This window comes from Squalius cephalus (assembly GCF_949319135.1).
Source record: "Squalius cephalus genome assembly, chromosome: 14".
Classification (NCBI taxonomy): domain Eukaryota; kingdom Metazoa; phylum Chordata; class Actinopteri; order Cypriniformes; family Leuciscidae; genus Squalius; species Squalius cephalus.
The window spans coordinates 8459615-8482938 of NC_137135.1; the positions used below are offsets into that span (position 1 = coordinate 8459615).

At 39.9% G+C, this 23324-nt stretch overlaps 2 protein-coding genes across 7 annotated transcripts; both read left to right on the top strand.

Annotated features, from left to right (window-relative positions):
• Nucleotides 1-10173: 10173 nt before the first annotated feature.
• LOC307171221 (tudor domain-containing protein 6-like) lies at nt 10174-18672 on the top strand. Of its 5 annotated transcripts, none has more exons than XM_079892711.1 (8): nt 10174-10583; nt 10780-11018; nt 12427-13213; nt 13309-13442; nt 15929-16056; nt 16603-16748; nt 17241-17323; nt 17407-18667. In XM_079892711.1, the coding sequence occupies exons 2-8, from the start codon at nt 10949-10951 to the stop codon at nt 17475-17477; spliced, it is 1419 nt and encodes a 472-aa protein (XP_079748837.1). In that variant the 5' UTR covers nt 10174-10583; nt 10780-10948; the 3' UTR covers nt 17478-18667. The 5 variants fall into 5 exon arrangements, with proteins under 5 accessions (XP_079748837.1, XP_079748838.1, XP_079748839.1 ...); XM_079892712.1 differs by having other exon boundaries at nt 13312-13442; XM_079892713.1 differs by having other exon boundaries at nt 12432-13213; nt 17407-18666.
• Nucleotides 18673-19240: 568 nt separating this feature from the next.
• On the top strand, nt 19241-22868 carry gjb1b (gap junction protein beta 1b). 2 transcript variants are annotated; one of them, XM_079891825.1, is made up of 2 exons: nt 19241-19364; nt 20608-22868. In XM_079891825.1, the coding sequence occupies exon 2, from the start codon at nt 20622-20624 to the stop codon at nt 21447-21449; it is 828 nt and encodes a 275-aa protein (XP_079747951.1). In that variant the 5' UTR covers nt 19241-19364; nt 20608-20621; the 3' UTR covers nt 21450-22868. The 2 variants fall into 2 exon arrangements, with proteins under 2 accessions (XP_079747951.1, XP_079747952.1); XM_079891826.1 differs by lacking the exon at nt 19241-19364 and adding an exon at nt 19681-19773.
• Nucleotides 22869-23324: the final 456 nt, after the last annotated feature.

The following is a 23324-nucleotide window of genomic DNA, read 5'->3' on the forward strand; positions in this document are numbered from 1 at the left end:
CAATAGTCAGTCGTAGATGGCAAACGGGGAGCTCTCTCGCTCTCTCCACGGGACACACCCGCTAGCTGGGGGTCACCCCCCTTCCACAAGCCGGCGGCAGTTGAAATACAGCGACGGACAGTAACTTCCCCACAGAACAGTGATGGCCGCATTCAATGGCAGAGAGCAGTTTCTCTATGTTCACAGAACAATAGTGGTGAATACAGAATTCAACAGTCAACAACTAGGTCCTCTTTCCACAGGACAGTGATGGCAGCATTCAATGGCAGAGGGCAGTTTCTCTATGTTCACAGAACAACAGTGGTGAGTACAGGATCCAACAGTCAACAACGGGGTCTTCTTTCCACAGGACAGTGATGGCAGCATTCAATGGCAGAGGGCAGTTTCTCTATGTTCACAGAACAATAGTGGTGAATACAGAATTCAACAGTCAACAACTAGGTCCTCTTTCCACAGGACAGTGATGGCAGCATTCAATGGCAGAGGGCAGTTTCTCTATGTTCACAGAACAACAGTGGTGAGTACAGGATCCAACAGTCAACAACGGGGTCTTCTTTCCACAGGACAGTGATGGCAGCATTCAATGGCAGAGAGCAGTTTCTCTATGTTCACAGAACAATAGTGGTGAATACAGAATTCAACAGTCAACAACTAGGTCCTCTTTCCACAGGACAGTGATGGCAGCATTCAATGGCAGAGGGCAGTTTCTCTATGTTCACAGAACAATAGTGGTGAATACAGAATCCAACAATCAACAACTGGATCTTACCACAGAACAGTGATGGCAGCATTCAATAGCGAAGGGCGGTTTCTCGATGTTCACAGAACAACAGTGGTGAGTACAGGATTCAACAGTCGACAACTGGGTCCTTTTTCCACAGGACAGTGATGGCAGCCTTCAATGGCAGAGGGCAGTTTCTCTATGTTCACAGAACAACAGTGGTGAATACAGAATCCAACAATCGACAACTGGATCTTCTTACCACAGAACAGCGATGCATGGATATCTCACAAATCCTCTTCAACGCAGACAGGATGGGGCTGCATTCCTGTACAGCATATGCTCAACACACAGCAGTTAGTTAATTTCAATTTGACATTCGAGACCCACGAGTATGCCAACTGGGGAACGGGCAGACACAAAATTACAGTTTCCACACCAGTGCACAATTCAGTCACCTCAAATGATCACACGTGTTCACTTCAGATTAAGCACTGCAACTCACAGTGAATAAGGTCTCCTCTCGTGGTCCCAGCCGACTCTCTCCGCTCAACTGACCAAAACTGTACATCCAGGGCTGTGTAGGTAGTTTACTATGAACACACAACTGGCATTAAAGGCTTCAAACCAGATCTCAATAGATGCCGGGGCAGCCTCACCAAACCATGGCGGGTAACAGGCACTGCAGGCATTAGCTTCCTAATAGGAATGGCAGATAACACTTATCTGTTCGATGAAATAACACAGTTCAACCAAACCGCTGATCTCCAGCTCCTTCTTCCTAACATGCAGTCTTTCCCCGTCCTGTGCGATCTGCTCTCTCGTGTGCTGCTCAACTCGTGATCTGCTCGACGTGATCTGCTCGACAACAATGACTTTCTTGTCTCCACATTAACCAATCCTTTTATAATCCCCCTCACAAATCCATATCACTCGTGGCTCAATCTCCGCTCGTTACCCAGCTGCCGCTCATTTCCTCATTACTAAGCCCGGCCAGACTGTTTACACGGAAGGACCCGGAACCGTTCTGGTGTTACGTTAAACTCGCTCCCACCGGGAAACAAGAATGGGGAGGAACAGTTCCGCTTAACGTCACCCTGTGACACAATATTCAATAAAAAAAAGCATTAGATATGAGCTGCATGGTTCGGGTAAGGTGTGTGCATGGGAGCGTAGTGAATTGTCCCTTAATGTCAGCTGTGATTCAATTTAGGGGTCAAAAGCATAGGATAGAGGTGGCAGTCAACCCGCACCTCAGGCATCCGCTGATTTTGGGAACAAATTGGCCAGCTTTTAGTGAATTGATCAGGGGCTTATGTGTGGATGCCTCTTGTGTACAGAAAGCGCAGGATAGCGAGGCGACGGTGCGGATGGGAGAGACGGAACCGGGACCCTCGAAACTAGATTCAGGGGAACCGAGCGCAATCGAGAGACAGATTATCTTGGAGCGCGATGATTTTTCCCTGGAGCAGTTTTAGGATGAGTCATTAAAACACGCATTTGAACAGGTCCGTACCATCGACGATCAGTCTCTCCAACCCGATTGTCCGCTCACACACAACCTATCTAAATTGGGATACTATTTTGCGATTATTAAAGATAGGTTGTATCGAGTGACACAAGACACTCAGTCAAAGCAGATTACAACCCAATTATTAGTACCAAAAAGCCGTCAGGAAATGCTTTTCCAGGCGGCTCATTCTAATCCCATGGCGGGACATTTAGGACAAATAACGACAATTAATAGTCTCATGGCCTGTTTCTTTTAGCCGGGCATTCACGAGAACGTGCGCAGATGGTGCGCGTCTTGTCGCGAATGTCAGCTGGTAAATCCAACGGCCTCCCCAAAAGCGCCATTGTGTCCGCTTCCTTTAATGCAGGTCCCCTTCGAAAGAATTGCGATGGACCTCATTGGGCCATTAGAACGATCCGCATGTGGACATCGGTTTGCATTAGTGATAGTGGACTATGCAACCCGATATCCTGAGGCAGGGGCTCTCCGCACCATCTCAGCTAAGAGTTTTTGCAGATGCACTGTTTAGTTTAATCTCCCGAGTGGGGATACCGAAAGAGATCCTCACTGACCAGGGCACGGCGTTTACTTTAGGAGTTGTTGGGCATTAATCGGTTCATACCAGCGTCTATCACCCACAAACAGACGGACTGGTCGAATGATTTAATCGCACGTTAAAGACCATGATTCGTAAATTCGTTCACGATGACGCCAAAAATTGGGATAAATGGTTGGAACCCCTGTTGTTCGGTGTTAGCAAGGTCCCGCAAGCCTCCATGGTAGTGATGTATGTCTCGAGACCGGTCTTGATCTCGAGACCGGTCTCAAAACCACTTTTACGTGGTCTCGATCTTGTCACGGCCTTGGCGGTCTTTGGTCTTGGTCTTGTCTTGGTCTCGGACCTCTCGGTCTTGTCTAGGTCTCGCTGTCTCAGACCGACATAGTGGTCGGGGGATTTAGCAATACAATACTACAATATCCACGACGACACAACGTTCGATAATGCAACATTATTATCCGCAACGGAACGGATTGAAGCGCGCGTCCGAGTGAAGACAGTGCGGCGTGTGCGCAAGCCACACGAGAAAACACTTTATCCGCGCCACTGATCGCAGCGGCAACGAGCACTTTGATCACTTGATTTAAAAAACACATATCAGTGACATGATGGGTTTTAACTTCATTCAGGAGATTTTGGGTAACTGCACAACTGACAGATGACTTTGAGCGCACCGCCAACGGTGTGTGTGTGTGTGTGTGTGTGTGTGTGTGTGTGTGTGTGTGTGTGTGTGTGTGTGTGTGTGTGTGTGTGTGTAACCATAGCGACAAAACGACCAACTTTCGGATCCTGCACTTAAGCCTATAATTTCGTTTTTAAACATTTTATTATGCATTTAAAAGTTGCAGAATGGATTAATTTGGAGACTCCGAAATTGGCAGAGATAGGCAGGCATTTGCTTAGATGAATTTGTGTCTTTGATATCTCTCTCTGTGTGTGTGTGTGTGTGTGTGTGTGTGTGTGTGTGTGTGTGTGTGTGTGTGTGTGTGTTGTTTGATTACAGTATTGTATTTAAAATGGTGGTGTTAGACTAAATAAATGGTCTTTTAAATATCATCTGCATATCTCCGTTGTGTTGACTAAACATTAGGCCTAATCCAAGTTTATAATTGTATATCTTTAAATTGATGTTACAATTTCATCTACACATTAAGTATAATTTCAATTGGTTACATATTTCTCATTCTTTAGACAGTTGTTGGAGGAGCAAGATGGTGTTGGAGGTGTTTGATGTTTTGTCAGATGAACCAGTCAGTACCAGTCATGTCAGTCCTTAACAGTACACAAAAGTTAAGGGAGTCTCAATCCTCTAATAGTGCAGTAACAGCCGTTATGCAATTGCTACACAGTTGATCTCACCCAGTCTGCAAAAACATTTACAGTGAGCTCACAGTCACACACATGACATGGTCTGTCTCTGTATAGTTCTGCCTGTGTAGTTGAAGTAATACCGTCTAATATGTATTGAATGTAAACTGCGGCTGAACCCTAGTATGATGCTGTTCTTGAATTCATAGTTATTGCTTAGCTTCAACTCAGTCTGTTTTTTTTTTCCCCTCCGGTCTCGACTTGGTCTCGGTCTTGGTCTCGACTTGGTCTCGGTCTTGGTCTCGACTTGGTCTTGGTCTTGACTTGGTCTGTCTTGGTCTTGGTCTTGGTCTTGGTCTTGTCTTGGTCTCGATACCCTCTGGTCTTGGTAGTGTCTTGGTCTCAGTTTAGGCGGTCTTGACTACAAGTCTACTCCACGGGGTTTTCCCTCCTTTGAAGCTCCTTTATGGACGTCAGCCCCGCGGGGTGCTGGACGTCCTAAAGGAGACTGTGGAGGAAGGACCTTCGGAGAGTCGTAATGAAATTCAGTGTGTCCTGGACCTGAGAACAAAACTCCACACTTTGGGTCGGCTCTCAATGGAGAATTTGTTACAGGTTCAGGACAGACAGACCCAGTTATACAACAGGGGAACCCAACATAGAGAATTTTCACCGGGAGATAAAGTCCTTGTATTGCTCCCTACGTCGAGTTCTAAATTACTTGCAAAGTGGCAAGGGCCCTTTGAGGTCACACAGCAAGTGGGTGATCTCAATTATGAGTATTGTACCGTGGATGCGTAGATTTACTTCACATAATCTGCAAAAGTCGTTCACAGCCACGTTCACTCCGGTATTTCGCTCGATGGTTTTGTTTTCGCATAAAACATGTGTTTACAGTGGAAGTTAGATGCGGCTGAGCATGCGCATAACACACGCCATAACCAAACGTTATGTGATTGGCTTACGGGTAACCAATGATTTTAAACTTCAGACAAGCGCCCCCCGCTACAAAGAAAACGCTTTTCAATTATGCCATGCCAGACTCTGTCTACGAAGCAAAGCGAAGTAGCAGAGTTTGGTATTACCAGTCTAACTCGCACTGGCCCCGGGAGGAGATTATCTTTCACCGTCCCAGATTGCTGACATAGCCAGGTTGCAGGCAGAATATGCCGACGTGTTCTCGCCCCTACCCTGGTCAAACTAATCTTATTCAGCGCCATGTTGAGACTGAGCCGGGCGTGGTGGTTCGCAGCCAGCCGTATAGGTTGCCTGAACACAAAAAGAAAGTGGTTCAATCTGAGTTAGAGGCGATGCTCGAGATGCGGGTAATAGAAGAGTCCCAAAGTAATAGGGCGAGCCCGATAGTTTTAGTGCTAAAACCGACTGCTCGGTTTGTTTCTGTGTGGATTACCGCAGAGTTAGCGCTGTGTCGAAGTTCGGTGCGTATCCAATTCCGCGGATTGACGAACTGCTTGATCAGTTGGGCACTGCTCGCTTTTATTCAACACTGGACTTAACGAAAGGATACTGGCAGATCCCCTTATCGCCTTTATCTAAAGAAAAAACACGCCTTTCGGGTAACACCAATTCGTTGCACTTCCGTTCGGGTTGTTTGGGGCTCCAGCCACATTTCAGCATCTCATGGACCGAATTCTCCGGCCCAGGGCCGGACTGGGACACAATTTCAGGCCGGGAAATCCTATACCCATCCAGGCCAATTTAGAAACATGGACAACCCTGTTTTTTCCTAAATTACATTTATTGGTCTAAATCCTTAGGCTGGGGCCATGTAAAATAATTAAAGGCTTTCTCTTGAACGGTATCTTCACTTCCCTTTTCCTTCTCTTCATTTTCCCTAATATCTCTCTGTCTCTCCCTTCCACCAGTATCATCAGCCTCATACACTAAATAAAGTGGAGTACTAGTATTATATAAAGTGTGTGTGTTTTTCTTGCACCTGTCTCTTCTTCACCTGTCTCTTCTTCACCTGTCACTTCTTCACCTGTCACTTGTTCTGGCCTCATGTTACAAACAGAACTGTCTCCACCTTGGTGCAAAACAACCACCTTATTGTAATTTGTTTGCCCAGAATCTACATTTATTTTAGTAAAAAATCCAAGTATTATATTTATGACAAAATTTTGTTTTTATCTTAAAATTACTTAAATATCCAACATTTAGCAACACTATATTTCATACAATATGTAAAAAAAAAAATTAAAAAAAAAAATCTTATTTTGACATCTCACTCCCTGGCTGAATGTGTGATCATTGCACCACAGCTATAGAGCTAGGTTGACTGTCTCCTCCACCTACATTTGATTAAAAAAAAATGGGCAGACAATTTTCTAAAATGTTATTGCATTATTTTTTGTTGATTTCTGCACTATCACTCCTGTCTCCCTGCTCCCAGTACCACATAAATGTTCATATTTGTCTGCTAAATTACTAATGTAACTTTACACTAAATAATATTAATCTCCTTTAGCATATAGTATTTTGAGTGACGATAGTAATAGGGGTGCTACCGCTTACATTTGCTAGCATTTCAATAATAAGTTAACAAAGAAAAAAGTACAGTATTTACAGATGAAACTGACCTGCACTTGAAGCCCTGAACAGGTCATTCATTTTGCAACATTTTGATGCTTGTTCTTGGAGTGCTTTCTTTTTCGTTGTCCTCTGCTCCACCTGACCGTTTTCTGTCCATCATCGGGTGCTGCTCGCATTTTCTGTTTAACCGTTTGGCTGAGGCTTAAAGTCGAATCGTAGCCTTGCCATTTTATTTTATTATAATAATTTTATTGAATGACAAGTGCGAAAATGATCACTGGTAAATGTAGTAGTATATATATATATATATAAAAAAATAATAATAAAAATAAATAAATAAATAAATAATAAACGCTGGCTGGCAGCAGGCCAAAATAGTCGCCAGGCCACCGGGAATTCTCCCGGTGCTCCCGATGGGCCTGCTCTGGCCCCATGCTGCGTATGGGATATGGAGCATGTGTGCGCTGTCCTGAGAGCGCTGGGACTGGCTGGGCTCACGGCCAACCCAAAGAAGTGTGCGGTTGGGCGGGTAGAGGTCAGGTATCTGGGCTTCCACTTGGGTCACGGGCAGGTGCGGCCGCAAATTGATAAGACCGCAGCTGATGCAACTTGCCCGAGGCCCAAGACCAAAAACGAGGTGAGACAGTTCCTGGGGCTGGCGGGATATTATAGAAGGTTTGTGCCTAATTATTCGGACCTCGCCAGCCCGCTGACTGATCTCACTAAAAAGGAAGCACCAGACCCGGTCCAGTGGACCCAGGTAAAGGCTGCTCTGTGTGGCGGCCCACTATTACATTCTCCTGATTTTTCTCTTCTTTTCTTGTTACAGACTGACGCATCGGACAGGGAGCTGGCAGCGGTCCTGTCCCAGGAGATAGAGGGAGAGGAGCGGCCGGTGCTGTACATTAGTCGCAAGCTCTCGAAGAGAGAGACTAAGTAGTCTAAGTAGAGACTAAGTAGGCTGCAGATCGGATCAACAATAATATTGATCTGCCTGCATTGACACCATTATATGAGAACTGAACTGAGCTGGAGGATGACATCACGGACATCATGATTTTCTCCAGAGTGGCTATATATATATAAATGAACTAAATTAATAACTTTTCTTTTTTTTTACAACAAGGTGAATCATCACTGAACTTACTTAAGCTGGACTGTGACGCTATTTTCTTCTGGAAACAAACTTTGATGCATTATTTTCCTGTTATCTCTGTAAAGCTGCTTTGAAACACTCTGTATTGTAAAAAGCGTTATATAAATAAAGGTTTCTTGACTTGACTTGTGTAATATTATAACACCATCTCCCTGTGTTACTACTCTCCCATCTAATTTGCCACTTATTCGATTTTGCCTCTTTTTCCCCCTATAGGTACTTTATATATATATATATATATATATATATATATATATATATATATATATATATATATAATTATTTATTTATTTTCCAATTTCAAAACAATGATTTGAATATGATGAGAAATATAGAAATATTCTACAGCATCCGAGTATACATATATGAAAACATATACATCAACAAATCCAATTTGTGATAACAAATTAAAACAGATAAAATAACAGGACATAAATAGTCAAATACAATGGATAGTGAATTACAAAAACATGGGTCAAAGGGTTTATATTAGGTCCGTAAAAATATTCCAGGTCTCTAAGAAGATGTGGGTTTTGTTTTTTAAACCGTATGTTAAATATTCCATGTTTAGTGTGTCGTTTGTGATATGCTTAATTCAAATGTTGGAGGGTATTCTTTTTTCCAGTTTAGTAGAATATATTTCTTAGATGCATAAGAAATCAGACCTACTCTTTTGATAAATACAGGGTCTGATATCTCATTTAAGTCCACACCAAAAAGATATATTAAAGGAGTCTTGCAATATTTTTTCCTCAGGGCCATTACAGAGAACTCCCCATAGGTACTTTAACATCCACCTCTCTCTTGTCTAGTGCTTTTTTGCTAGTTTATCAGCAACCTCATTACCAGAGATCCCAACATGTGCTGGTACCCAACAAAAATACACCACTATTCCAGCTTCTTTCAATCTGTATAATGATAAATAAACTTCCATTAATAAATCTTCTCTGTCTGATTTTGAATGTAATATTCTAATTAAAGCAGAAGAAGAATCTGAGCATATTACTACTCTGTTTGGACTGACTTGTTCAACCCACTGTAGTCCTATTATTATAGTGTTAACTCTGCAGTGTTCACAGATAACTCATCGGGCAACTTCAAACTAATTTGCATTTCAAATTCCGGAATATATACACATATTCCAACCTTTTGACTGACAGGTTCCTTAGAACCATCTGTAAATATTTGTAAAATTTTAGAAAATTTGTTATTTAATACAGCATTGACCTCGTTTCTCTTTGGACTTGTCTTAGTAAGCTCAAGTCAACAAGCGGTTCAGGGACTTTCCATGGTGGAGCATCAGTAATTTGCACATTATAGGACAGAAGATCTTTTATTGTCCATGCCACAATCCTTTGCCCACATTCTACTATTCCATCCAAAACTATTTCCTCCATCATTATGAATATTCCCAGCACTCCTCCAATATTTTCAGAGTAAGTTGTATTTTCAATGATTGTTGATTCACCCAGTATGTCATTGCCAGTTTTTCCCTTCTAAGATCTAAGAGTATCTCTCCAGTTTTTCCCCAATTGCATCGGCAGGGGATGTTTTAACTGCTCCACAACATATTCTTAGTGCTCTGGATTGAATAATATCAATTTTTTTCAGTAAAGACTTGGTTGCCGACCCATATACAATGCACCCATCAAAGCAAGAGTGAATCAATGCTTGATACATGCACAGCAATGCACTACGACTAGCTCCCCAATTGTAACTAACTGCACGCATTACATTTAAGATCTTTTTACACTTTGATTGAATTTAACTAATTTTTTTTTTACATGATAATTTTTCATCAAACCATAAACCAAGGTATTTAGGTACCTAAGGTAGGTTTTAATACCTAAGGTATTTTTAATCTTTAAATCTTTAATCTAAACAAGGTCATTTTAATCTTTACATGGATGACTTATGCTTGAATGCCTGTAAAACTGGTTGTATGGTTGGGAACATCTTAGTGAACCACATTATGTATGCAGATGCTCTTGTGGTTTTTAGCCCTAGTAGTGCTGGTCTCCAACAGCTGTTAATGTTCTGTTTATGGTCTTGAGCATGATATTTTATATGCTAGTAAGAGTGTTGTGTTGATTTACAGAATGAAGGAGGACAAGAGTTTAAATCTTCTCTTTTGTTTTATATTTAAAGAATTTAGTTTGACCATTTTTTCCCCTTTCTTTTCTTGTGCTTATCACTTGTAATACTCACTATTACAGTGCTTTAGTTCACCCAGTTCCCGAACTCTCTCAATTCAGATCATTTTACACATAAAAATGTAGTCATTCACTAGCTACTCTATTGTCTGACAAAAAAATATAGGAAATGAGAACAGCTTTATTGTACATTCGGCTATATTATATTATATTATATTATATTAAAATACAGTATGTGAGCATGAATTTAACGAGAAAACACATTAGGCAGGCAGAACGCAAGTACGACGCGATTACGTCATGAATATGCTAATTGACGTATGACGTCATCTAGCGACATTTAGCGACTAGTTTTAGGGAAGGCGTTAGCTACTTTCCTTTGAAAATAGTTGGCAACACTGTACAGTCTGCTACTAAATACGTTATAGCTGGCGACCGCTTACCTAGAAATCCGCACCACTTTAGCTTTTTCTTAATTTCCTCAAACTTACCGATTTTTGTCAAATATATCGACTAATCCGGAAAGATGATCATCATCCTCCCGAGAAAGCGCATTTTTTACAACACCAAACGGTGACATCCACATATAAATTCAAACCAGAAGAAACTTAGCCGAGAAGGTACATAAAAAAGGTTGATATTGATATGTTTACTTTGTTGTAAGCATTTGTTAGTTTAACTAACTAACGTTAGTGGCAGTAGACAGTAACAACCTGGCCTAACAGTTAGTTCTACTTCGTTGTAAAATAGGCCTATCTGTATATTATCAGAGTATTTTAATTTGGCTAAACTTTTACTTCTACTTCCCTACATTAGGATACTCGACCACATTCAATAAAAATATATCGTTCCTTGTTATTTCGAACTGAAGAAATCGCCACTTGATGACCGATTCATGAGCGAGATGATTCTTTCGACTTGAACCGGTTCGCGAGTCGCACTGATCCACTCGCTGCTGTTCTCGAGTCAACAACTCACTGATTCAATGATCCGATCAATGAGCCAAAGCGAAGCTTCAAGCTTGAACCTGCGTGCAACTGATGGTGGCGCGAAAAGTAAGTGACTAATGAATTTTAGTATTGTTTAATGTACGTGAAATCATATTTAGGTCATACTTCATTAAAAAAAAAAAACAACTAAATCTGCTGTAAAAGGGCAAATTGTTTAAGGCCATTCATTGAAATGCTTTATGTGGATGCCTTCATTTCATGTCACGTCAGAATGGCGATTTTAGGTAAAATAACGCAAATGAAGGCCCATGCATTTTCTCCGCTGTTGTAGCAGTTTCAAATAATATAAAACGTGTTTTGCATAGCGTTTCTCTTAAAATGTTAACCCATTTTTGCCCCATATGTTGAATTTTTATACTATATGTCGCCACATAACTTAGGCTAACAGTTAACTTACTTGCAAAAAAAAAAAAATCACCATTTTTAAAATACGCGTTTGTTGTTTTCGTCCTTGAAATGGTCTATATATGGCATATTATTTCACCAGTTTGCACATTTAAAAGATACGTAACTTAAATGTATGTTTTAGTAACTTTGTTTTGATAGTGTAAAAGTATTTGTATTAGGCTATGTTCAAAAGTTTGCTTATTAATTTGCTATATTAAATGTCTGCATTTCTCTGACTAGTGTTGGCTAGAATAAATATATGTTTAATCGATCAGTACTTTTTAAATGATTGCTTATTTGAAACGAGTACTTTTAATATTTTAATATGGCATCTATACTTTTGCTCAAGTATTTGATTTGTGTTCTTCGTCCACCACTGAAACTAACTCTTCATAGTCAATTATGTCCAGTTGTCCCAGTTTTTTAACTGCTAATATTGCAATTTTCGCTGAGTAGTACACTTATTTTTTATATTTTATTGTTATGTTAATGTTTTAGTCTATGCCAGTGTCAGAAACGAATCTTTTATTCAGGGGAAATGTTTAGCTCATGGAACTTTTTTTTCTTCTTTTACATGAGGATTGTTTTATAGGAGCATAGTTTTTCTAAAAATATTTGTCAAATAAGGCACAAGTCAGACTTGTCTGACCAGCTTAAATTCAACATTAAATCAAAGCAAAGGCAATTGAAAATTACTGCTTCACAACATCATCCTTTGGTATTAAGAAAAGAAAACTTGTGATAAAGACATTATCTCATCTGTAACTTGCAAATTAGATTAAACAGATTTTGACTTCATATCTCCACAATCAGCTGCACCTGCCTTTAAGAGAGTGAATACTGATACTTTTTTTCTCTCTCTCTACATTTAAATATCTTTTTTATTCACACTTTGTGAGATTTTGACCCTGGTCCATGTTATAAAATGTTTTTAACTAATGATTCAATAATTGTTCAAATGATAGAAGCACCATTGAACTTGAAAAATATATTCTGCAGCTTTTATCTGAAACTAGAGTAAAAATACCTGCAACTGTTATGACATATGTTGGATGTTTTGTTCAAGAACAGCCTGAAGGTTTTGCAGTTCAGATCAACAATATCTATCGGAGAATACCTGTGAAAGGCCATCATAATCAGATCTTCAACCCAAATGAGATGTATCCTAATCCAAAACGCACAATTAGGCAAAATACTGCTAGTGACGGAGTTCGCCGTCATAAGTTGTCATCCTCTCAGCTCATTCACTTTCTGAGGAGTCAAAACCCAAAACAAGCGTCTGAACTGGCTTCATCGGCTGATGAAGTCGAATATATGACAAACATAACTGAGGCATCATCAAGACTGATGCAGCAACCAAACATTAATGCAATGGCGTCTATGGATCAGAGAGGCGTGGCATTGGCCAGTGCCAAGAAGGACGTGGAGAATAAAGTTTCTGAACCCATATTTGCTGAGAAAAACATCAGCGTTGATTGCGTGGCCTATCGCTGGATGATTACCACAAATGGTGAATTGTGGGACACTGGGAATATTTTTTCAGACACAAATCACTCTACGGCAGAGCCATTCCCAAAAGAAATGGTCGGTTTTCGTTTCCAAGATGACTGGAAAGTTGCTAACCTTTCCAGCCAGAGGTCCTGTCCCTCCTCAGAAGATGAGTCGTGCCCTAAAGGCTCCAACACACTGACCGGTGAACCTGAAGATGATGACGGTGTACATGTCCAAATCCCAGAGTTTCAGAGTCGCAAATTTGAGGAGATCCCAGTTGTTATCACTCGTGTTATTCACCCAAACAAGTTCTTCATCCAACACAAGGACACAAACCTTTGTGAACTGTCTGAAATCATGCTGTAAGTAGTTTTATATGGCATATCTTTATTTTTTTTACTACTGTCTGTACAGTTCAGGTACTAGTGTCTCTCTTTTCCTGTTTTCTTTGATTAAGCAGTAGGAATAGCAGTAGATCTTTTGCAGAGATGAATAGTGTCCCAGAAATTGGGGCTTATGTCATGGCATGGTTTCCCAAGCAGGAGGTCTGGTGCCGTGGCCAGGTCATCAAAATATGTCAGTTGAGTAGAGGTAAGACAAAGCTGTTTTAAATGTGCAATTTTCCCAAAAATTTATATTTTCATTTTGCTGTCCATTATTAATTTCATCTGTGAAATGTATTATTTTTATCCCTGCTGCCCGTACCGTACCTTTTTTCCAACACTCATGCAAGGTATGAATGGGATGAATAAATGTTAACTGAATCTTCATTTTTAACTTCTAATTTTAGCATTAATTCTGTATAAAAAAAAAATTGTCATTGATGAAATGGACTGCGTTCACATATGCACCAATAATGTGATTATTTACAATAATCAAGACTAACTAACTTAAGGTTATGTTTACCGCCATTCTTCACAAACCTCAATGCCCAGCACAAACGAACTCGCATATATTCACGGGTAAATATTTCCCCCTCCGAAAGTCCCTGCCCGAGAGGTAGTACTCAAAGTTCAGGAACTTTCGGGGGTGGGACTTGTGCGCTGAACATGCTGATTGAGTTCACGCTGCATTTTGATTGGTTGACTCCACGCAGCATTTTATTTCAACTGCCATTTTTAAAAATCTTTTACGGTCCGTGCAGTAACAGTTGTCTGTCTGCAACTATGGAATTGAATAAAAAATAAAATAAAACGAAATTTAAATAAAGAAAAACAATTTAAATAAAGAAAAACGAGATTCATTTAAATTGATAATAACGGGTAAAAAGGCTAATATATTTTGTTTCTATTATTCTATTTTCCACAATGTCAAAGCAACGCAGCTTAACCCAAAACACAAGCTCAGGCACTTCGGTCCACACACACTCCGCTGTTCTGCGCTCTAGCCAGAGAACATTCCCGTTGCAGGAACACTTTAGTAGGCCAAGAAGAAGCAAATATATTTATTAAGTATAACGAGGTTGGGTTCCTTCAACTGTCCATCCTATTATAAATGGCTAGGCTATATAAGATAATTGTAAAAAAAAAGAAAAAAAAAAAAAGAGTATTGTATTTCGCCAGATTTTATAGTGTTAAACATATTCAAGCGCGAATGAGAACCGTTTTCCGTTTTCAAATCGAATACCAACCCACCGAACGAATATTCGGGTCCAGCCCTATCTACGTCACCAGACAAATTTGTATAATTTTCCCGGTACTTTAGGCCGCGGTGTAAACACAGAAAGCTATCGGTCTGGGGCAAAAACAAAGTTCCTGTGACAAATTGTTCCGGGTCATTTCGGTGACATCGCCAACTACTGGCCTGGCATGAATAATACAGCGTTTTTATTAGTTTTCACGGATCCTTGTGAATGGGGATCGGTTTTACAACGTTGTCATCTGTTCAATGAAAAAAAAATCCTTTTTTTTTTTTTTTTTTTTTTTTTTACATCGTTGCCGTGTAAATGTTCCCTTAAGGCCTGGGAATACTTCATTTCAAATTATACTCCTTTGGACGTGAGCGCAGAAAGACAAGTGTGCACGCACCGAACGATCTAGTGAATTTTGTTTTCAAGCGCTCAAGCTCAAGAAAGTCGCTATATAAAATAAACGTATTATTATTATCAAATCACTTGCACATGCGCTGTTGTACGCGCAATTCATTACGTCAAAATTACATCATACCGCCGGTGCGCAGACGTGTACTGCTGAAGTATACTTTGGGCTTTAATCTACTTTTCAAACGCAAAACACATTTCTATGGACATCTTGGGTTTATTTTGGTGATGCACCTAAAACGTCTTTTTCAATGTTTCCGGCCATTAATACCCTGGTGAGTAAAACCTAGTCAAAATGACACATCGCTTGAGACTTACTGATATACATTATAATTAAACTTTATTTGGAGTACTTCTTTGCACAAAGCACATTTCTTAATATTAAGCCTAAAATGTGTTTTAATGTCACTATTAGTAAGGATAGTATGATCACTGTATAATAGCAGTCTTTAAATGCAAGATATTTAAAGTGTACCTAAATTATACTTGCAATAGTTCCACTTTAGCACAATCAAATATAATCAAGTGTATCTTTAGTTGGACCTCAGCACTATTTCTGGATAACTAAAGTGCATTAAGGACAAAATGAGTTGTTCCAATATAAATGTATTTATAGTATACTAAAGTGTATTTGAAATACATTTATTTTATGTTTATATTATATTCACTAGGGTAATACTGCATGATATTCATGCTTAGTTTTAAGAAACTAAGTTTTTAAGAAACTTAGTTTCTTAATGCCACCTTTACCGCTATGTTTAAAAATCATGACCGCATCATCCACGTTCATCACAAGCACATGCGCACTTCAGTCACAGAGTGGAATAGATGCCAATAAAGTGTTAACTTGTTTAAAATCGGTATATGCCACATTTTACAATGTTTATGGTTACTACGCTTATGAGTTTAATTGCACCAATTTGGATGAAGTATTGTTTACGTTAGGTAAAGTAAAAAGTTTAATCACAATATTGGCTAAATCTCATAATCACATTGAGTGTGCTGGTAAACGTGGTCATTGATGATGATTTCTGCACAGACATTAAGGTGGAGGTCAGGAGGATTGACTACGGAGATGACGTTTGCGTGTCTCTTCGGGACATCAAGGAAATGAGTGGAGAAGTGGCATCCAGACCCGTGCAAGCGCTGCAGGTCTCGCTGGCAAATGTGGGTGACGCTATTTTGGGTGTGACGATACACGAGATCACGAGATGATCCATGATATTGGGTTCACTATTTTAAGGAATCTTCAATGACAAATTATTTGACTGGAAAAATGTCTTTTATTCGACTGAAAGTCACAAAATGCAAAACAAAACAGGTGCATTTTGAAATGAACTAAGAGAACAATAGCCTTTAAAATGACTTACAATGCATTTATACTTACAATGAGGCTATAACTGATTCAAATAATGTATTACAAGCAAGTAATTTTGTTTTTTTGAACAACTGTTAAAATACATAATGTAATATCTATCTATCTTACGATTTCAGTCGTATCCGACTGATTCTATGGCCGTCTCTTGCCATACACGAGAGACTGTCCATGAGTTTTCTTGGCAATTTTTTTGCCTGCAAAAGCAAGCACAAGGTTTTGCCACAAACTCAACTCCGTCGTGTTTTAATACGGCGAGATCTCGTCATACCACTAACATTAATATTGTTGTTTCAGATTGTTTAATGCATTAAGCTGTTTTAACTTGTATGGTGTAGGTGAGGCCAGTATTTGGAGAAACCTGGTCTTTTGAAGCGATCAGCTGGTTCAAAAGCACAGTTCAGAACAAGACTCTTTATGCCAGGATTTACCCGGAAGGAGAAGTTGAGCTCTTCATGGAAAAGGGAAAGATCGGTGCCATGAGGTAAGGACAACCCTATTCTCGTTACAGTGGCGTTACAGTGGACCCTTGCTAATCCCATCTAAACAAATGTTTTACTGATTATTCCTACCTGAGCAAACTACTGTTATCAGACACGTTTTTTTTTTTTCCTTGTCTGATTTAAATCTGAAGTCGTGTCTGTGTGTGTTTGGTTGTATTGTTTTAAATCGCAAATCCATACAAGATAAACTTGTATTTTTACTTGCATTTCCAAGTCTTTAAATAAATATTGAGGTGCCTGCTGTGTATTATGTACCAGCCCTCATTTTGAAATAGACAAATGCTACTTGGTCGATTATTATTTATAACATCAATTAATGTACTTATTGTCAGCTCATAGCAGAGGCGATCGTAACTTAAGCATGTTGTAATGGCGATGATCACTTTTAACACCTGGCTTCTAATCCCCAGTCTCAGCAGTTTTTAATTGACAGTAATTCCTAATGTTTGTCCTTTTGTGTTTGACTCCTTTAGGAGAGGTGATTCCCTTTCTGAGAGACTTGCACAAACTAGATTTGCCATTCTCAGATGTAACCAGCACAAGGGGTTAAAGAGAAGTGAGTGTCATGATATAACTGGAAGATAACATGATGGACATGAATTCTTTATTGTAACATTTACAACTGATGTTATTTCCCAGGTGACGCCCAAGAACGAGCCCGAAAACGGTCCTCTGAGTGGGAGAAGTATCTGATCTCCTGTTACCGCTAAAACGGGAAATAATGTTGTCTGTTCCGTCATCGGCAAAGTTTGTGCTTTTGTCGTTGATCCGTTCTCCTCAACCTTTTACACACTTTCCATTATGTACCTTTTACTATGCAAATTTAGTTGCATGTGTTTTTACTTTCACTTAGTTTGTGTACAGTGCACATTTGTTACAAGGTTGTATTACAGAAGAAAGTTGATGTTCATTGCTGTAGAATGTGTTCTTTTTGGTTTAGATGTTTCATAATTATGTTAATTCATAATTAAAAAAATGAGTTCTAAGATAGAAGAATGTCTATTTCAAAGAAGTTTAGAGTCGACTGTGGTCTTTTTTTTTTCTGAAATATATTACTGAAACATTGTGTTTAATTGAATACGCAGATATACATCGTCCCAGAATCATGAGACACTTGCAAAGTTATTGTCTGGATGTTAGCCTGATTTTATAGCATGTTTTCATGCCTCAAATAACTTTAATTTGAAGAAGACAAATCAGTAATTACAACATGCAATGGTTTCATGATCAGACGAGAATAATAACAAAAAAAGTCCTTTTCTTTTGGGGAATTTTGGACTGTCCGGTGCAGAGCGTGGATGCTAATATGAATGTGCACACAGATGATGACAGTTTGAAGAGAAATATTCACAGTTACAGATTGACGCCAGAGTCAGACCTTTCTTTCCCTCATATCTAGCAGATCCCCTGCATGTGTAGTTGAGAAATGATGCTTAAGATTGTGTTGCTTGAAGAACCATGAAAAACGAGCTCAATGGCCAAAGTTTGAAACACCTGGTTTAAAATTGTATATCCGCCTTGTTAAGCTGCAGCGTATTTAAGAGGAGCCTGTTGAACTGTTTTTGCACTGTCGTCTTTGGTTAAAAAAAAAAAAAAAATTCTGTTCTAAAAGTTACATTTGGAAAAGCAATCAATAAAAATCAGTTCTTCTTTTCATGCCTGAAATGTTGTTCTGCTTGTCTAGCTGATCCGATGAATGAACTTTGACACTCTTTCCAAACATGATGGCAGTTGTACAATGAATGTCATGAGTCGCTCTCAAAAGCTCTCATGTCACAACAACCAGACAGAACCATCACTATCTCGTGGCAATTTGTAACCATTTTACATCTTTGCAAATTAGTGGCTAATTCATATGAATATATACATTATTGTCTGCTTATACCCAAGTGGTGTTATTGTTCAGGGTGGACCTTTATGCTTATTTAATATTTTTTTTTCTCAAAATTGTATGTTTTCATACAATTCACATTGTATGATTTCTTCTGAAATTGTAAAATACTTTAATAGTTTCAGCTCGGGATGACAGAACTCACATGCCAGGGTTAAAGCTATTCAACAAAATGCAGAAATGCACAAATATTTATTTTACTGGTGTCCCATCTTCAGATCTTGTGTAATTTTTTCTCTCTTAAAAATGCTGTCTGAAATCTGTCATTTACATAATATGAATGATTTCGCCACAGATTGAACCTAGAAATATACACAAAAGCCTGACAGTGTTATTTCTCAAGTCGACCTTCTTTGATAAATTGTGCTGTGTTTGATAAAGTGAGAGCGGGTCAGAAACGCCCCTCATTTCCTCTCCCTGCCAGGCACAATGAATAATGTTGCTGCTCATTGTGTCCACACAGATTCTTTCTTCTGCCCCGGGTGGGTGGAAATCAAGGCATTTGATCTGAATTCTGAAGAGTCTTGTTAGCCTCCATAAAGAGCAGCATTGTGTATAAAATGGGTTATATAAGTGCATATGACAGCCGTGGTGCAGGGTTGTGGCTAGTAGCGCGTAAATTCATTGCGTTTGCAAAGGGCATGGTGATCATTAGAGAGGCCAATAGCCGTTTCCTGGAAATGTCTCTTTATTATCTCAGCTGAAGGTAAACCACTCTATTAATCAATTTTATACCGTTATCAAATATGTTGATTTGACTGCTCAGCACTCAGTTCAGTTATTTTTGGACCACATCATGAAGTTTAAATCCTTTTTGCAAGTGGGAATTTAGATTCTTCTTGTAGTTTAAATGTATGAGTTGCTTTGACCACTGCAAATATCCTGTATTTGGAGGTTATGGTGTGGGCCGACTGTAAGCTTGCTATTGGCCAGGTTGTCTTGTGTCAGGTGACGGCATGTGGTGCACCATCGCCTAAGCTCTTAACCCTCTGCAAAGTGACCAGAACATTTTTGTATTTTTGTCAACCAAGTATCCAAATGCCAAGAATACAGTCTGTTGTTCTTCATATTTGGACCTGGTACAGCATAAGCTGCTTTCTCACGGGCTGAACCTGGTAAATTATTGCTCCGATTCAGAATTTTGTGCCAGGAAAGAGTTTTGGTTGAGAATTATGTTGCATTGGTTGTTAGGATTACATTAATCTTTAATGTTGTGTAGTTGGCAGTTTATAAGTGATTAGTCATGTTGTGTATGACATATCTGAATATGTTATACCAGTCAAAAATTGGAATAATCCTTAACTATGACTTATTTTTTACACTCTTTTATAGATCCTAAGTTTTATTTTTCTTAGTGTGAAGAACATTTGGTAACACTAACTGTTAACTAATGAATTGTAAAATATATTAACTAACATGAACTAACCACGAGCAATGCATTTGTTACTGTGTTTGTTAATCTGTTAATGTTAGTTAATAAAAATAAAGCTGTTCATTGTTTGTTCATGTTAGTTCACAGTGTATGTTAACAAGATTTTAATAATGTTTTAGTAAATGTGGAAAAAGCATGGCACTAACAAAGATTAATAAATGCTGTATTCGTGCAGTTCATTATTAGTTCATGCTAACTAATGTAGTTAACTAATGTTAACTAATGAACCTTATTGTAAAGTGTTACCAAACCTTTTCTTTTTTTTTTTGACTATAAAGAACCTTTTGTCCAATGGAAAGGACAAAGGACTTTATTTTTAAGAGTGTAAAAGCATTGAAACACCACAAATGGAGAAATGGGAATTATGTACTGATTAAAAACATTATATATATTTGAGCCTCCAACTTCCTAGCTAGTGTAAGTAAGACTCGATTCAGAGTTGGGGAGTGTTTTGAACTCAACAAAGCTGTCGAGAACCATGTAAAAGTCATTGTGCTTTGGATTCTCTTCTCTTTAGTCTTCAATCCAACCATGAATTGGGCTTCGTTTTATGCCGTGATCAGTGGTGTGAACAGGCATTCGACGGGCATCGGACGCATCTGGCTGTCGGTCATCTTCATCTTCCGGATCATGGTGCTGGTGGTGGCGGCTGAGAGCGTGTGGGGAGACGAGAAGTCTGGGTTCACCTGCAACACTCAGCAGCCCGGCTGCAACAGCGTGTGCTACGACCAGTTCTTCCCCATCTCTCACATCCGCCTCTGGGCTCTGCAACTCATCCTGGTCTCCACTCCAGCCCTGCTGGTCGCCATGCACGTCGCTCACCGCAGGCACATCGAGAAAAAGATCCTCAAGATGTCCGGCCGGGGAAGTGAAAAGGACTTCGAGAACATAAAGAGACAGAAGTTCGAGATCGCCGGTGCTCTGTGGTGGACTTACATGATAAGCATCATTTTCCGCATCATTTTCGAGGTGGTTTTCTTGTACATTTTTTACTACATCTATCCAGACATCAAGATGTTTCGTCTTGTGAAGTGTGACTCCTACCCCTGTCCCAATACAGTGGACTGTTTTGTGTCCCGTCCCACAGAGAAGACCATTTTCACTGTCTTCATGCTGGCGGTGTCTGGAGTTTGCGTCTTGCTAAACATCGCAGAGGTCATGTATTTAATAGGTCGGGGGTGTATGAAATATTTTCAAGGAGCTGTAAGTCAACCTAAAGGACCGTGGCTCACTCAAAAACTGCCAACCTACAAGCAGAATGAAATAAATCAGCTGATATCAGAGCACTCGTTCAAGCCTAAATTCAATGTTGGGCGTAAAACTCCCATAGATAAGAGCGAACGCTGCTCTGCTTTCTAGACTTGTCAGCCTCAGAGGTTTCATCCAACTATCAGTTATTAATGGAACGTGGATGTCTAAAATCATATTAATATATTGTCATTGATTTGCTCTTTTAGTGTGAGGCTTCTCAACTGGTCCACTTTCCTGCAGAGTTTAGCTCCAACCCTAATCAAACTCACCTGGAGAAGCTAATCAAGGTCTTCAGGATCACTAGAGAGCTCCTGGCTGGTGAGTTTGAGGCCCTGTCCACACGAACACGGGTATTTTCAAAACCGCAGCTTTTTCCATGCGATTTTGCTGTTCGTCCACACGCAAACGCAGTATCTGGTCACTGAAACCGGATTTTTTTGAAAACTCCTGCCAGGGTAAAGATTTGTACAAACTCCGGTTGCAGTGTTGAAACCGGAGATTTGGCTTGACATCGGAACCGAAACCGCTAATAACCTTTTCTCCAGGCTTCTGATTAGCCAACATGGCTTTACGGTTAGGGTTATATCGCCACCTGTTGGTTTGGCATGCTCTTGACAGCGCTTCATAGCGTGTTTTTGCATTTTTATGTGGATGTGAATCTTTTTTAAAACAAAGGAGGAAAACCTCAGTTTATAAAAAAATGTCCGTGTACGTGTGGACTAGGCCTGATCAGGGTCAAGCTGAACCCCTGGTTTAGTGGCCCCTCTACATGTGAGAAGTGATCATAGGGAGATATATGCTGGAGAACTGTGAAAAAAGTGTGTACGTCTGCTCAGTCCCCAACGTGGCGATACACACTTTTCCACATCAAAGGAGAGGCTGATCAATGCAAAGCCATGGTGGAGCGTGAAGTCCAGCTCCCCCTTTCTGGGTGTAATTTGGGTGTAATGGGTGAAGCTAGAAGGTCCAACCACACCCTAACCCTACCATTACTGTATCCCTCCACCCATTATATCCACAGAGGTGGAGCTGGACGTCATGAGCACCACTTGCGTCAAAGACCGCTTTTATAAATCTGTGCATATGCACGTTTCATAAATGAAGCCCCAGATTGTACACAAACACTGGAGAGTGTATCAGTTCGTCTTTTGCTTCCATACTAAAGTTTGGTGACCTGCGTATTCATGTACAAAGATATTTGACCAAAAGAGCGTCTATCACAAATTGACTCTTTGGCTGAATCCGAAATCGCCCCCTATAGCCAATTATAGTGGTGTCCGAAACAATAGTGGACGTTATTGAGTGCGCTCATTCAATCCCAAAAACGAGTGTGGGCTACAACTGATGTACGCTCAACGGCTGTCCGAATTCGCTCACTCGTTTTCATTCACTCCTTCAAGTGAACTGTATTAGTGGACTAACGTAGGGAATAGTGAATGAGGGTTTAGGGGGCGATTTCGGATTCAGCCGTTGTCTCATAAAAAAGGCTCACTGTGTAGCATGAAAGTGGAGTAGATGGTATGTGGTAACATTTTAATTTTATTGTATGTTATTTAAAATGTATTATTTATTGACAACAGTAGCCCTCAACTCTACAGAGGACAAGCAGCTGAGAAAAGATGTGTGTATGGATGAAAACAGAAGCCCTAGAGCAGCGGTCGGCATAATTGAGCGGAGGGATAATCACATGCACCTCCGGTCGCGTCAGTGGATTGTCGGATCTGTGCACTTGCACAGGTTAAAATCTCATACTTTAAAGGCCCACTTTAGTTTAGCTCCGTTTGATGCGTTGACGTAATTTCCACTGAAACAGGAAGCTAAGGTGGGACATATTGAATGGCTCCTCCCCCTTTTCAAACAGCCAATAGTGTTTATTTTACCTCACAGACTGCAAGTCGTACTTGACAGCACCATGAAAGCGAATCCGAGCACTGATGATACTTTGGATTCAATAGTAGAGGAATAAATTCTAGTCATTTTATT